Source organism: Psammomys obesus, unplaced genomic scaffold (genome assembly GCF_907164565.1).
Source record: "Psammomys obesus unplaced genomic scaffold, mPsaObe1.curated_primary_1811, whole genome shotgun sequence".
Taxonomy (NCBI): domain Eukaryota; kingdom Metazoa; phylum Chordata; class Mammalia; order Rodentia; family Muridae; genus Psammomys; species Psammomys obesus.
Window position 1 is genome coordinate 33,005,735 of NW_026585797.1, and position 14,533 is coordinate 33,020,267.

General features: G+C 39.9%; 1 protein-coding gene across 2 annotated transcripts in view; it reads left to right on the plus strand.

Annotated features, from left to right (window-relative positions):
• The first annotated feature begins 2,769 nt into the window (after positions 1-2,769).
• The window catches only part of Gopc (golgi associated PDZ and coiled-coil motif containing), a 38,841-nt gene continuing 27,077 nt past the window's right edge, over positions 2,770-14,533 (plus strand). For both annotated transcript variants that reach the window (XM_055599347.1, XM_055599348.1), the window contains exon 1: positions 2,770-3,273. In XM_055599347.1, coding sequence (XP_055455322.1) covers positions 2,986-3,273 — 288 coding nt within the window. In that variant the 5' untranslated portion in view covers positions 2,770-2,985. The remainder of the gene's footprint in view (positions 3,274-14,533) is intronic.

A 14,533-nucleotide genomic window follows, 5' to 3' on the forward strand; every position in this document is an offset into this window, starting at 1 on the left:
TCACAATCTTTTTTAAAGCTGTGTGAAAACAAACTTTACAAGTACTGAAAAGACAAAACGCACAAGTCCAAATCCCAGGAAAGACAAAGCAACAAATGCATATAGAGCACACTGACAACAGATGGCAGTATTTGACCATTGAGCCTCTTTTTCCAAGTTTGTGTTCTATTGTGACTTCCAGAACTGCAAAATCCTAAATCTAAGTGGGCAAAACATTCTATTAGGAAACCTCATGAGCATTTAAAGTAATCACTGAATACCAAGATGGTGAGCACATAGGATATGACAGCTACCACACCGTATAACAATGAGAGGGGACAATGTGACAAGAAACTAGCCTGAGACATCCACGATACAACTTGGTGTGACTTGTTGGAGTTGTACAATGTTGAAAATTAAGATGTTCACCAGCCATAAGAACAATGGCCACGTAAACACGAAATGCAGTTTGGATTCTTTCACATAGTAAGTAGTAAATTTAATATTTTTAAAGAAATGCAATTTGTATTTGTGTGGTTTATTTAAAAAGCTACAATAGAAAATTACTTTTATGTTGTTATAGTTGTATATGCACATGCCTTGGAAATACTGTCTAAGAAAGCTCTTAGGACAGATTTGCCAATTTTTCATACTAGCAACATGAAATGGATTCCTTATTCTTCTGCATCATATAGCTAATGCCAAAGACTAGTAAGAAAGATACCTACATTGAGATGCCTTTTGTGTGGCATTACTAAAATGCTTAATCTGTTTACCATTCACTTATAACAGAGTAATTATACTTACTGCAGGACGTTTTGAGAATAATAGAAATAACTCTGATACATAGCACTTTTTATTATTATTATTATAATTATTATAATTATTATTATTTCAAGATAGGGTTTCTTTGTGCAGCCTTGGCTGTCCTGGACTCACATTGTAGAGCAGGCTGGCCTCAAACTCACAGAGTTCTGGGATACAGGCGTGCACCATGGTGCCCAGCTCAACACAGCATGTTTTTAATAATTTGAAAGCTATTGTTTTTGTAGGTTTAAGTATTTTCCCATTCTCACACAGTATTTTTTTTTCAAATTCCTGAAAAAAAAAGTATCACTAGAGAAAATGGTCTGAAGTCTCCTCAATGTTCTTACAAATACTGTACACAAAAATAAAACAGACCAGCATGGGGTATGGTAGGCAAGGAGGCTGGAGAGAGAGCTCAGCAGATAAGAGCATTGGCTGAAGAGGGATTTGGTTCCCAGCACTCACACGGTGGCTAACAGCATCTGTAACTCCAGTTCCAGAGGATCTGGTACTCTGTTCTGGCCTTCTTGAGCGCCATGTGTGAATGTGGTACACAGAAATACACACACATGTAGGCAAAACACACACCCACTAAAATACACCTAACACTGGAAGAGGTTAGGCAGTTTTATATTATTGCGTACTAAGCCTAAGAGATGGTCTCTGCTTACTCTCAAGGAAAGGGTTGCATGGTTAGTTTTACTTAACTATTTTTGCTAAAGCCATAATACTTTTTGCTTGATGCTAACCAGTCTTGCATTGGAGTGCAAGACAAAATCTGTAGTTTCTTAATTCTCATTGGCACTGCTTTGATGAGAGGCACACAGTGCCGTGCAGGTTTCGATTAACGGTAAAATAGAAGGGTCTGCCCCAAGAACAACTTACAAAGAATTCTGGACTCATTCTCCAAATACTCTCACAGGCGAGGCAGGAGAAGCAGGAGACAGAACTCATACCGCCTACTCTAATTAGTCTGGTTTCTCCTTTCCCTTCCGGACTCCTGGATTAAACAGTGGAGGAGGAGCTAGAGAAATGGAAGAGATGGGAGGCAGGATGTAAAGAAAGCTGTTGCTAAATACTCCCAAATGCACGGAACCTTGGAATTAAAAGTTTTGACAGCCTTACTAGCTTACTAGCTCAACGTGAGTGAGGGTCGTTTCATTAGATTTTATTTCCTCGGTGCCTCACCCGGACAGGTATTCAATGTTTATGAACATATGAAAATGACAGGGCTAGGGATACTAGTTTATAAAATAATCACAGCATTCCAAGTGGTTGCCTTAGAAATCTGTGTGATTTAGTAAGATGAGTGCCCTGTGCCAAGTATTAACACTTTCACTTTACCTTGATGCTAAGTGAAGTAAATTTTGGAAACTAGGTTCCCAAGTTAAGTAACAGCGAGGTGGGGCAGCTAGTATGTGATAACGTGGAGGGCCTGAACCCAGGCTTGTCAGTCGCATAAGGAGGGACCACTGATTCAGCAAAACCTGGTCAGCAGCTTCTACGGGCAACTTCAGGTAGTTTCTAACTGGAATGCACCGTCTGGTCCACCAAGAACAGCCTGTGTACACACCCATCCAGAGCTAAACTGCAGTCTCTAAAGCTGAAGAGAAAAAAAACGTGGCTACCGCGCATGCTCACATGGCCCTCCGCGCGCCCACCCAAGCTCCTGGACGCCACACCAGCAACTTTCCCAGGCAGCTGTGAACCGGCTCCCGCCCACTGTGAAGCCAAACTGAGGGAAGCCAGTCCAGTCAGCGACGTGGAACCCTTCCCTTCTTCCGGCCTTTCCCACTTGAAAGGAGACACCGCACCCGTGTCTCGGGCCTGTGCCAGTTGTCAATATGGCCGCAGGCAGGCTGGTGGGCGGGGAGGGAGGAAGCATTTCATTGGCCAAGGCCTCGCCCCGCCCCGCCTACTTCCTCCCTCTGGGCTGCGCTGGCTGTGGGCTCCGCTACGCATGCGCGGTGTGGGCGAGCCGGGATGCGGGCGGGTCTTCCGTGTGTCGCGGTAGCAGCTACAGCCCCGCTGTGTCTGCGCCTCTGGGGCTGCGCTGCCGGCGTTGGCGGCGCGAGGAAGGGGAGGGGACCGGCGGGGCGTGTGTGCGCGCACGCGAGGGGCGCCGCGGTGCCAGCAGTTCCCCTCGCGCGGGGCGGGCGGCCAGCGTGAGCAGCAGTCGGCGAGGCCCTGGACGGCGCCATGTCGGCGGGCGGCCCATGCCCGGCGGGAGCCGGCGGCGGCCCAGGGAGCGCCTCCTGCCCTGTAGGGGTCTCCCCTGGCGGGGTGTCCATGTTCCGGTGGCTGGAGGTGCTGGAGAAGGAGTTCGATAAGGCCTTCGTAGATGTGGATCTGCTTCTGGGCGAGATCGATCCGGACCAGGCGGACATCACTTATGAGGGGCGTCAGAAGATGACCAGCCTTAGCTCCTGCTTTGCGCAGCTTTGCCACAAAGCCCAGACTGTGTCCCAGATCAACCACAAGCTAGAGGTGAGCCCCCGGGGCTGGCAGCAATGGCATTCAACCCCAGACTGTCCGAGGACGTTAGGTCCCATTTAACGCACCAGGAAAACGATCCAGAAAAACTACCCACTGGGCACCTCAGCTTTGAATGTGATGGAGAGTGCGTTTATACGCGTGTGAAGCAGAGGAGTGAGGGGCGGGTGGGGGAGGAAAAGAATGGAGACCGACCTGTGGGTCTTGTCATCCGCCTCCCAGCATCTCTCTGAGGTGGGGACGGGAGTTAATCATGCTGCCTGCCTTGTAGGTGTTACATTAACAAGCATCACCAAGATCCTCTGTCAGGAAATACCTCAGCTCTCCTTTCGACCTGTGAGTTCTGCTTTGATAATGATAAACTAGACTGATAAATTCTCTGACAGATGCAGCCCTGGTTATTTTCATCAGCTAGCCCAGTTCTATGTCCGTGTGTGTACACAGAGACTTGCATGAACTTACGGGAAGCTCATCATAGCTCTTAGGGAAATGTAATGGAATTTATATGTTACTCTCGTCCTTCTCGGTTTACATTCACACTTGGGTCCTTAAAATACAGGCAGATATGTCTTTAGAGCTCCCTGTCAGTATTCTAGTAACTTCTGACATTGAGATGCATGTGTTTGTACTTTCCTGTGTTTCCCTAATTTCAGACACTTCGACTATGTAAAAACAATCCTTGGCCTTGGTCTCTCATCACGGGGGAAGGGGGTGTGGTTGCAAAACCAAAAATTCCAAACCTCCCATTTTGTATGGAAAATTAAATTAGGGCAGTATTACAAGATTTAGAAATCATGGTGTATTAACGCTATATAGAAAGCATTTTAGAAATAGGCAGTTTAAGTAGAGAATAGGTCTTTCATTTTAGAGAGGATAAGAAAATGAGATAATCTGTGATGGGTGAAGTTCTTTGTGTCTTAGACTGTAATGATAGGGCCCAGATTAGTGTGTATGTTAGTGTGCATTGGTGGCTTTTAAAAATAGTATTTTAGCTCCAAAGAGCAAAGATTAAGAGTAGCTTCTACCAAATGAGAACTTACAGGCTATCTATGTATATGTATCCATATACTATGTATACTATTTTTAACCATGTTCTAGAGATAATTGGCTTTTAAAGGGTAAAACAATTTTAACTGCCTTTTTAAATGACCCAAGGAAGCTAAACAATAGTACTTTCTGATGTTAGCTATAAAATCTGATTTTGAAAAAAAAAGGAGTTTTTGTATGAATAGGTAGGTGGTACTCAGTTTTTAAAAAATCTTTACATATTTTAAAAGAGTAGTTCTCTAACTAATAGATTGTGCATGTAATAACTTACATGTGTTCCTTTTTTTTTTCAGAAATTATACTTACATATTCCAAGTCCATGTCATATCTTAGGAATTATTTCTTAAAATAATTTTTTTATAATACTTAAAATAGTATTATTTCTTAAAATAAGAAATGCTAGCATATCACAGTGAAAAAAAATGGTTCCCTTTTAAATTAAATATAAATGCCATCCATGTAGCAGCTTTTTGCCATAAGTTTGCCTTAGGCAAGAGACAGGTATATAAAAAGGGCTGGCGATTGAAGAAAAAAAATCAGGATATTTTGAGGTGGCACCATTTCTAATTAAATCTCACAAACTTTCTACCTGACTGAGAATTCCTGGTCAGACACTTGGTTGAGACCCAGCTAAAGTCACCAGTATAATATCAGTAGCAATGGCAGTAATAGCTGTAGAGGAGCAAAGGCTGTGACCCTTAAAATAATTTACCTCTGTCTGTTTTGGAATGTGTGCTGTGCTTGATTATTCCTTTTAGGAATACTATAATACTGACAAACAATACACCTCAGTAGGGTATGGTGGTCCTTGACTATAACCCCAGCACTACAAAGGGGGGAAGTGGATTGAAGGCACCCTCAGTTACACATTGAATTCCGGGGCCATCTTGGGCTACTTGACCCCCTATTTCCAAAATCAGAAGACATTCTATTTCATGTCTTTCTTCCATAATAGCTGAACTAGTTAATGTCTCTTTAAAGTGACTTATTGTTCAAATCATTAGTAGAGAAGTGTTAAGCCTTTGTCAGAAGTTGTGTTGATACTAAATTGATGATGTGCTTGACTTTGTGCAGCTTTATTTGTTTGTTTGTAGTGTGTGTGTGTCTGTGTGTGTAGGACTGAGCTCAACATCAGGCATCTTCCTCATGTTTTAAGACAAGGTCTCTCAGTGAACTTGGAGCTTGCCAGTTTGGGTGAACTGGGCTGGCCCAGCAAACCTCTGGAATACCCTGTCTTTATTTCTCATTCCTGGGTTTACTGGCACCCAGCCATGGCTGGCTTTTTACTTGGGTGCTGGGATCTGAACTCCAGTCCACATACTTGCATACCAAGCATTTTATCAACTGAACCAGCTCTACTATTTTTATTTCTGAAAAAGGATCTCTTGTCATTGCTGCCTCAATCTCATAATTAAGTTCAAGGATGACCTTGAATCTCTGATCCTCCTATCTCCATCTTCCTGAAGAAATAAATACTGTTAACTTAAGATGTAATGGATTAATGGAAATTAAGCTAAGAGATACAGAAATATTGTTCCATGGTTTATAAAGTAGAGGAACTAGGAAGTGGAAAGTGTGGTAGTGGGTGAGAGCTCATGGTACATTAGAAAATCTGGGAAAGAGTTGAAGCACACTAGAAGCAAGATGCCAGATGAGATTGTATTCGTAGGAAACAAAACTCGCATTGTTTCACAGGCTGTGCCGTAGACTTGGGCTTTATCATACAGGAGCAAGCATTTTTTTCAAGTTATCCACGTAACATTATGATAGCATAAAATAAGGTGATGTAGATAGAGGGAAGTATTCAAAACAAGAGAAACTTGAAAGATAAAATTCAACAAAATCCAGAATGGATCAGAATGAGGGAAGGATGAGGGGATTCAGGATGACTATACAGTGCATCACTCTTGTCTAGCTCCTGGAACAGATGGATATATGATATTATTACAAATAATGATATATTGCTAACCTTATTGATCAGTTGCTATGGATTAGGCCCTGTCCTAAGTGTGTTTGGTTTTTACCTATTCCTCTAATCTTCACAGCAGCTCCTCAAGATAAGTCTATAATTATGGTTTTTGTTGTATTATAGAAGTGACATAAGAGGCCCCCACCTGCAAAGCTAAAGAAATCATTCTGTATAAACAAACTTATGTTCAGAGGGGCATTGGGAAGAGAGAGAAATGTCCAGAAGTGGGTATGGATAGATAGCTTAGAAAGGCAGAGGTAGGCTTCAGGGAAGTTATTACTTCATTTTATTTTGAAGTGAAAAAAATAAACTTGAACATGTTTATATTTAAGGGAAAAGCTAAATACTGTGGGAAATAGATGAGTAATATTAAGAGGCTGGGTGCAGATAAGATAAAAAGAACTGAACAGCAAGTGGCTTTGCATTATTCATACAGCAAGAAGTGAAGGGCGATTTGAATAAATGGGGTGAGGAGAATTTTTGTGTTATTTTTCTTTGCTATTTATTTATTTATTTATTTATTTATTTATTTATTTATTTATTTATAAGAATAGGAGCTCAGGTCAGTTGCTGAAAGTAAGGGTAAGAACTTGAGAAGAGTGGTAGAGGTTGTTGTAGACAAAGATCAAGGGACAGTCCCATTGCCCAGAGAGATGAACTGCCAGGCCTAATTGAAGACTTAGTTGGTGTTGCTTATCATAAACATCATGACAGCCAGTGTGCCCTGTGGTATGACTTTCTCCAGCAATATCCACCATGTAAGTATGGACACAGTAATGCAAGTAATACTTAGGTTCATCCAGTGTTGAAGCAAGGGAGTTTGCTAGATGGACAAGGAAGTTATTAAAGTGAAAGTAGTAATGATGAAGAAGTGGAGGACAATTTAAGGTGAACCTGGAGTTGATCATTATGCAGACACAGAGAAAGTAAGGATGGTATCATATTTCTGGAAGGAAAATGGATTTGTTGGTATTGTAGTCACTTAAGTGCCCCCCCACCACCATCTAACTTATGTCCACCAAAGCGATGCTGAGAAATTGACTAAATTCCCAATTTGACTAAAATTCAAGTTCCTTACTTAGGACTGCCAAGCTCTATAGGACTTTACCTCAGGATATCTTTTCAGTGATGTATATTGCCCTTTTTTATTCTTACTCTTAATGATCCAGACACAGACCTTTCAAAAGCACTGACAGTATACTCAACTTTTTTTTATTCCAGTACCCCTTGGCACTTAAATTCTGGGGCCTCCAGAGAGCTTTATCTCTGTGGGTTACATATCCAGATATATATGGATATGTATGTGTGTGTATCACTACTGTTTTAGAAGGTGGAACTAAGAAAGTTGTACATATTAATATATAGTAACAAACATATTAATTTGGGTGAGGATGGGCAATACATATTTAGATTTCAATCAGTAGTTTATGCTGGCCCTTAGGATTCTCCTGCCTTGGCCTCCCAAGTATTGTAATGGCAGGCATGCCACCACCATGTCAATAATAACATCATTTTAAATTTAAAATAGCTGCTCCAAAACCAAATAAACTGAATGAACAGAGTAACATTGTTTTCTTTCCCTTTTAAATCTTTTAACATTTTGCTTAAGGGGTAATAGTTGGATTCTTGTGTCTGTTTTTGTGCTCAGTTTTATTGTGGTAGCGTTTTGTGGGTCGGAAGAATATTTGACCTAGAAGAGAGCCATAGCTTGAAGGGGAGGAACCCCATCAGGTATTTGTTGATATTCTCTGGTGGTAAAAGTTGACAAGAGGCAGAGGCAGGCAGATCTCTGAGTTCCAGGCCATCCTCATCCTACATAGCAAGTTTGAGGCCAGCCAGGGCTATACAGGGAGACTTTGTTGCAAAATATTTTTTTAGAAAGGAGACAAGAGATAGGTTTTTTTTTTTTTTGAGATATGACAAGATAGGGAGTGTTCAGGGTCTCTGGCTGTAGACATGACATAGTTTCTTAAAGGTTGGCTGTAATGTAAAATCTAAAGCAATAAAATGAACTATTTATACAATGGGTTTGTTTTTATTTTTTATTTTTAGTGTACAAAACAATGAGCTTCATTATGACATTTCATACGTATTTATCTTTGTACTGTTTTTCCTCTGCTGCCTACATCTCTGTATTTATATCTGTCACCTGTCTACCTTCCTGCACCTTCCCCACTGCTACATTGATAAATACTGGTCTTGTCTAGCAGGTTGAGTGGCTCTTTCAAGAATGGGTTTTGTAGTGTTATGCATGGATCATTTTTTAAATGGTTTGCTGATTTCTTTTTTCGTTTTAGGTCCTGCAGAATTTTTAAGTATTACATTTGTTAGTATTTTCCATGTCATCAAGAAAACCTTAGGTTTTGGGAACCTGTCAAGCTCATGGTGATGGAATTCAAGTTTTCCGGGATTCTAATTTTCACTTTAAAACTCCAATTTTGTCTTTAGAACACATACTGTCATGTTCTCGGGAATGTATCTGCCACATTTTAATCTAAATAATTGTTTTGTCCCCTTTTTATATTTGTTTTGAGACAGAGTCTCACTCTGCCGTCCTGGCTAGGCCATCCTTAATTCCTGACCTTCCTGTCTTGTATCTGGGTGCTGGCGTTGCTACTTGTGCATCACCAACCTCAGCTATTTGGTCCTCCCCTCATGTAAAGATGTTCTTTAAAGGAAAAAAGTCCAGTTTTTAGCCAAGCAGTTGCCCAGGTGCTTTTTCCTTGAGATAGCTTGAGATAGTTGATTTATAGTAGACATGCTTTGCTTCTATCTTATTACAGACATGTGCTCAAAGACTGAAACTTATAAAAAATGCTCAAAGATTGAAATTTATAAAAAGATTAGTAATTTTTTTTACTCATAAAGAGGAATATGATAAAACTGAATACCTGCAGTGGAGTTTGTGTTGCAGTTTGTCCCCTTTCGTGGCCTTGTGCTCATGAGCCAACACTTGGCTTACTTGAGCTTTTGCATTGTTAATGCAAACATCAGCCTAGTGAAAAAGCAAGTAACATTTTATTATAATGAAAGCAGCTTGCACCTGTGAAAGAGTCCCATGAGACTTGGGTGGGAACTCGTGCTCCAGTGATGACGGAAACTCTTTGCAGAAAAAACAGTTATGCATATCTACCCATTGAGTGTTTTAATTTCTTTTATATAGTTTTTAATTACATATAATGCATGTGTAATACATATAAATAATATGTTAAATTGACTTTATAGGAACCTTGGACATCTTACCTTCCTTACCTCTTGTACTTTTTTTTTTAGGCTTAATTAACTTTATTTTTGTTACATAAAATAATAACCCTTATGTGGTAGCCATAGCTGGAGCCTGGTCCCTCTCAACAGAGACTCTGGTGTGGGTTTTTATAAGATGATCAGTAAATTCCTCATAAGGAGACTTGGTGAACAGTCTCTTTCCAGAGGTCAGGGGTCAGGTAGCTGTAGGTTTTGGAGATGGTATCAAAGGTGGTCTTGGCAAACTTGCCCAGGGTGGCAGTGCAGCCCCTGATGTGTAGCAGTCATCATCAGTAGTGGCCATCATCAGAAGCTTTGTGGGCACAGGAGCCGATGCCAGTGCCTGTGGTGGCAGGGATGAGACACATCAAAACAGAGCACAGTGGCCTGTCACCTTATATGAAACAGTGTAGGGCTTGCCAATCTTGTTCCCCAAGTAGCCTCTCCACACAGGGATGATGGAAAGCTTGGCTGAGATGATGGTCCCTTGGATGGCAGTAGGTACCTCCTTGGAGCACCTAACACCAAGACCAATGTGATCATTGTAGTCCCCAATAGCAACAAAAGCCTTGAACTTGGTCCACTGACCAACTGTGCCTGCTTCTGCACTGGCATGATCTTTAGAACCTTGTCTTGTAGGGGGGTACCCAGGAAAAAGTCAATAGTCTCGGGTTCCTTAATAGGCAGGGAGAACAGGTAGATCTCCTTTAAGGACTTCATGTCCTTAACCAGGCGGCCCAGGTGGGTGACAGATTCCATGAGCCCTCAACCTCGGCCCCTAAGACCGCTGCACCGGTGTCACCTGCCATTTGGTGTTTTCTGGAAGAAGAAGCCCTCTTAATAAAAAAAAGTCAAAAATGCCTCTCGGAAGATTCTAAGATTTACATTTCTAATTAACATATATCTCATTCTTTTAGGTCCACCCTGTGCACCAGGCCTGTAACCTTTGCTGGGGCAAGGTGCACCCTTTTTTTTTTTTTTTTTTTTTTTTTTTTTTGTGTGTGTGTGTGTGTGTGTGTGTGTGTGTGTGTGTGTGTGTGTTTCAGATCCCAGCCCATTGTTAGGTATATCATTGGAACTCAGTGAATGTGTGATGAAGTAAAAAGTTGAAATAATGGGCTGGAGAGATGGCTCAGAGGTTAAGAGCACTGTCTGCTCTACCAGAGGTTCTGAGTTCAATTCCCAGCAACAATATGGTAGCTCACAACTGTCTATACTGAGATCTGATGCCCTCTTCTGGCATGCAAGTGTACATGCCAGTGTATATGAGGAGCACTCATATATGTAAAACAAATTTAAAGCTGAAATAAACATATTTCTTTATGTCTAGACTGCATAAACTAAGAATAGTAACTAATGAAACTAGTCATTATGATTAGATAGAAAAAAACTTGTACTGATTACATACTTTTTTTTTTTTTTTGCAAAACTCTCCTAACCTACATGAGCAAACTGTTTGTAGGCTGACTTGAAATAGGAAGGTATTATTTCCTGCTTTGAAAAATGACAGGTTTGACCTTTGAATGTATTTTCAGTGTATAGTATTAGCCTTGTGTTTTAGAATGGGATTCATTGGTTCTCTATAATTTTGAAGAGTAGGAAAAATACAACTTTGAACATAGGGAGAAAAAAGAAACTAGAGGAATATCCTTTATATGAAGGGTGAGTTAAATGATAATTTGAATAAGAAGAAAGGAAATAGACTAAAATACTCATACTAGTAATGTTGTCCTTTGGCTCTTGCCACAAGTGAAAAGGCCTGTGGAGAATGATTCTGCTTCTGTCAGATAGATTACAGTCTTTTATATAAGAATCGGTGTGATACATCCTTTTAAAAGTTTAGTTCTTGGGTGGAGAGACAGTGATGACAGATAAGATGGCTGTGCAGCTTTTAGTGGGAGAAGCAGATAATATATAAATTTTCTTATTGGTTTGGAGATGAGCATTAAATAACAGTAGTAATAAGTTGTAATAAGCTTGTGTGTGTGATATTTGTGTGTGTGTGTGTACACTTGTGTACACACACATGTATATGTGAGTATGTGCATGTGTATTCAGGTGTTTATGAACATGGAGGCTAGAGGTCAATGTTGGGTATCTTAGTTGCTCTCCGCTTTATTTTTTTGAGCCAGGGTCCTCACTGAACCTGGTGCTCACTGATTAAGCTAGGCTGGCTGGTCAGCTGGCTGATCTCCAGGGATCCTGTTTCTGCTGTTGCAGCACTATAATTACAGACACATGTTACAAAGGGTGGGTTCAGTGGTTAAGAGTTATATTAGGGGGGAGAAAGAATTCTATCAGTAAGGAATTGTCTTTAAAAAGATTTTTAAATCTTTTTGGTTAATCAGTACCAAGTGGTCAGCCATGAAAAAAAAAAATATATATATATATATAGGTTTTATTTAGAAAGAGGTATGTATTTACACAGATACCTGCATATAACAACAGTTAATGAGAAAAGAAGCCATGAATTTGAAAGAGCAAGGAGCGATATATGAGAGGGTTTGGGTGGAGGAAAGCAAAGAGAGAATGCTGTAATTATATTATAATCTCCAAAATATAAAAGATTTTATTTTTCATGTATGAGTGTTTTGCCTGTATGTATATCGGTGCATCATGTGTATGCCCCTGCCCACAGAGGCCAGGAAAGGCCATTCGGTCCCCTGGAACTAGAGTTAAAGACAGTTGTGTGCTGTCTTATGAATGCTGGGAACTCATTCCTCTGCAAGACTGGCCCATCTCTCTAGCCCCAGGAATTATCTGGATAGAATAGTTTAGAAGACTAAAATGGGTGTGACACAGTAATGACTCATTCAGTGCAGGCTGGTGGTAATCCTATAGTGCTCTGTAGGTAAAATGCCTCTCTGTATCTCCTTCCATTTCTGGAAGTGTGTCATTTTTACTTCATGCAGTATATTTTAAATTTTTAATGTAATTTCTGATTGACATGTAATTGTACTTCTTTGTAAGCATTATTTTTGATACATGTATTATTTTTTATGGTAAGAACATTTAAAAACTGCTTTTCTAACACATAACCCTGGGTATCTAACTGGACAGTAGAACACCAGAATGTATCCTTCTTCTCTACTTATGATTTTGTATCTGTAATTAGACTTTGCCAAACCTCCCACTCTCTTCGAGTCTCCATGCCTCTTGAACCTCTGCTTCTATGAAAACAATTTTTTTAGGTGCCACCTATAGTTAAGATCATGCAATATTCAGCTTTTCTGTGCCTGACTTATTTCATTTAACATAATATCTGCTGTATTGCTTCACATTGCATTCTTTTTATTTCTGAGTACAATCCTATTGTATCTACATACACCATTGTATATGTATATGTGTGTGAACCATAGATTCTTTGTTCTTTTATCCATTAATGGGTACCTAGGCTTATTGTTTATTTTAGCTATAATGAATAGTGCTATCGTAAACATGGGTTTCCATATATATCTTTGATGCACTGATTTCATTTTCATATATCTAAATTGTTAGATTGCTGGTAGTTGTATCTTTGCTGTTTTGGTTTCTTGTTTGCTTGAGGAAACGTTGTGCTGTCTTCTATGATGGCTGTACTGTTTGGGTTTCTTTTTTTTTCCCTCCATATTCTTGTTAGTGTTTTTCTTCTGTGGTTTCTTTGATAGTTGCCATTTCAACAGGGCTGTGTGTGTGTGATATTGTAGATTTGATTTTGTATTAGTCCTGCTGTTAAGCTTTTTTTAAAAATATATCCATTTGTAAATATTTTATGAAATGTCTGCTCAGATGTTTTGTCCATTTTTAACTGGGTTATTTGGTTGTTTGTTGTTGAGTAGTCCTAGTTCCTTTTGTGTTTTGGGTATTCTCTCCCCTATCAGATATATACTTTGCAAATACATTCTTCCACTTTGTAGGCTGTATCTGGTTGATTGGTTTTGTTTTGCTGTTTCTGGTGTGCTATAGTTCCTTTGCCAATTTTTGTTTTTGCCACCGTGTGTCTTAGTTACTTTGGTATTGCTGTGAAGAGGCACCATGACCAAGGCAACTTATAGAAGAAAGAGTATCACAGTGAACTGACTCTTGACAAACATAGCAAGAATACATACTGCGTAAGAGACATACTTCTTCAGTAAATGGGGGGAAGGGTGATCCCCATGAAAGAGAATGACATTAGACTTGTTTTTCTGACCATATGCAAAAAATAAAAACAGCTCCAAGGAGGTTAAAGATCTAAGTACAACTATGTAAAACAATGAGAAAGAAACACTGTTGAAAAGCCTGGTGACACTGGCCTTGAGTTGTCTCCTGCTGAATCTAATGATTCGAGGACCATTGTCTTAGAAAATCTTTCCTGGGGTAGATTTAATGACTCTTGATGAGTTCTAGGGAATGTTTGTAAACGAACCTTTGAGGTCAGATATAGGAAATGAGAAGATGTCTACCAACGAAAATTTGTATGTAATATAGTTTTTTTTAAACTTCATAGTTAAGTGTAATCCAGTAATATCATAAATTACTTTAATTTCAATTTTTGGTTACCTTAAACAAAAAATCCACAATGATCTCTGTTCCCTTACTAAAAGTTTGCATTTATTCACTCATGCCCTCTCTTTTTCCTTCTCTTCCTGACTTCCCTTCCTTCCTTTTTCTTCTTTCTTTTCCTCTACCTCTACCTCTCATAGATGTGCTGATATCATAAAAGGGGCTTTCTGACCAAGTACAAAAACAAAACAAAACACTTAGGTAGTTAATTCCTAGTAGTTTACTGTTTGTTCAGAATAAAAATTACAGTGTAACAGAGGAGCTATTGGCTGCTAGGAAAGGGGGAGTCGGTGTTCTCCAGGGATTCAGCCCGAGCAGCTACAATCCATACTCCCCATGGAAGATCCTACATCTAGGCACATCCTGGCCATGCTGAGTAAACCCAGTGGATTTAAAAAAATAGATAGGTAGTTAGATATGATAGATAGATAGATAGATAGATAGATAGATAGATAGATAGATAGATAGATA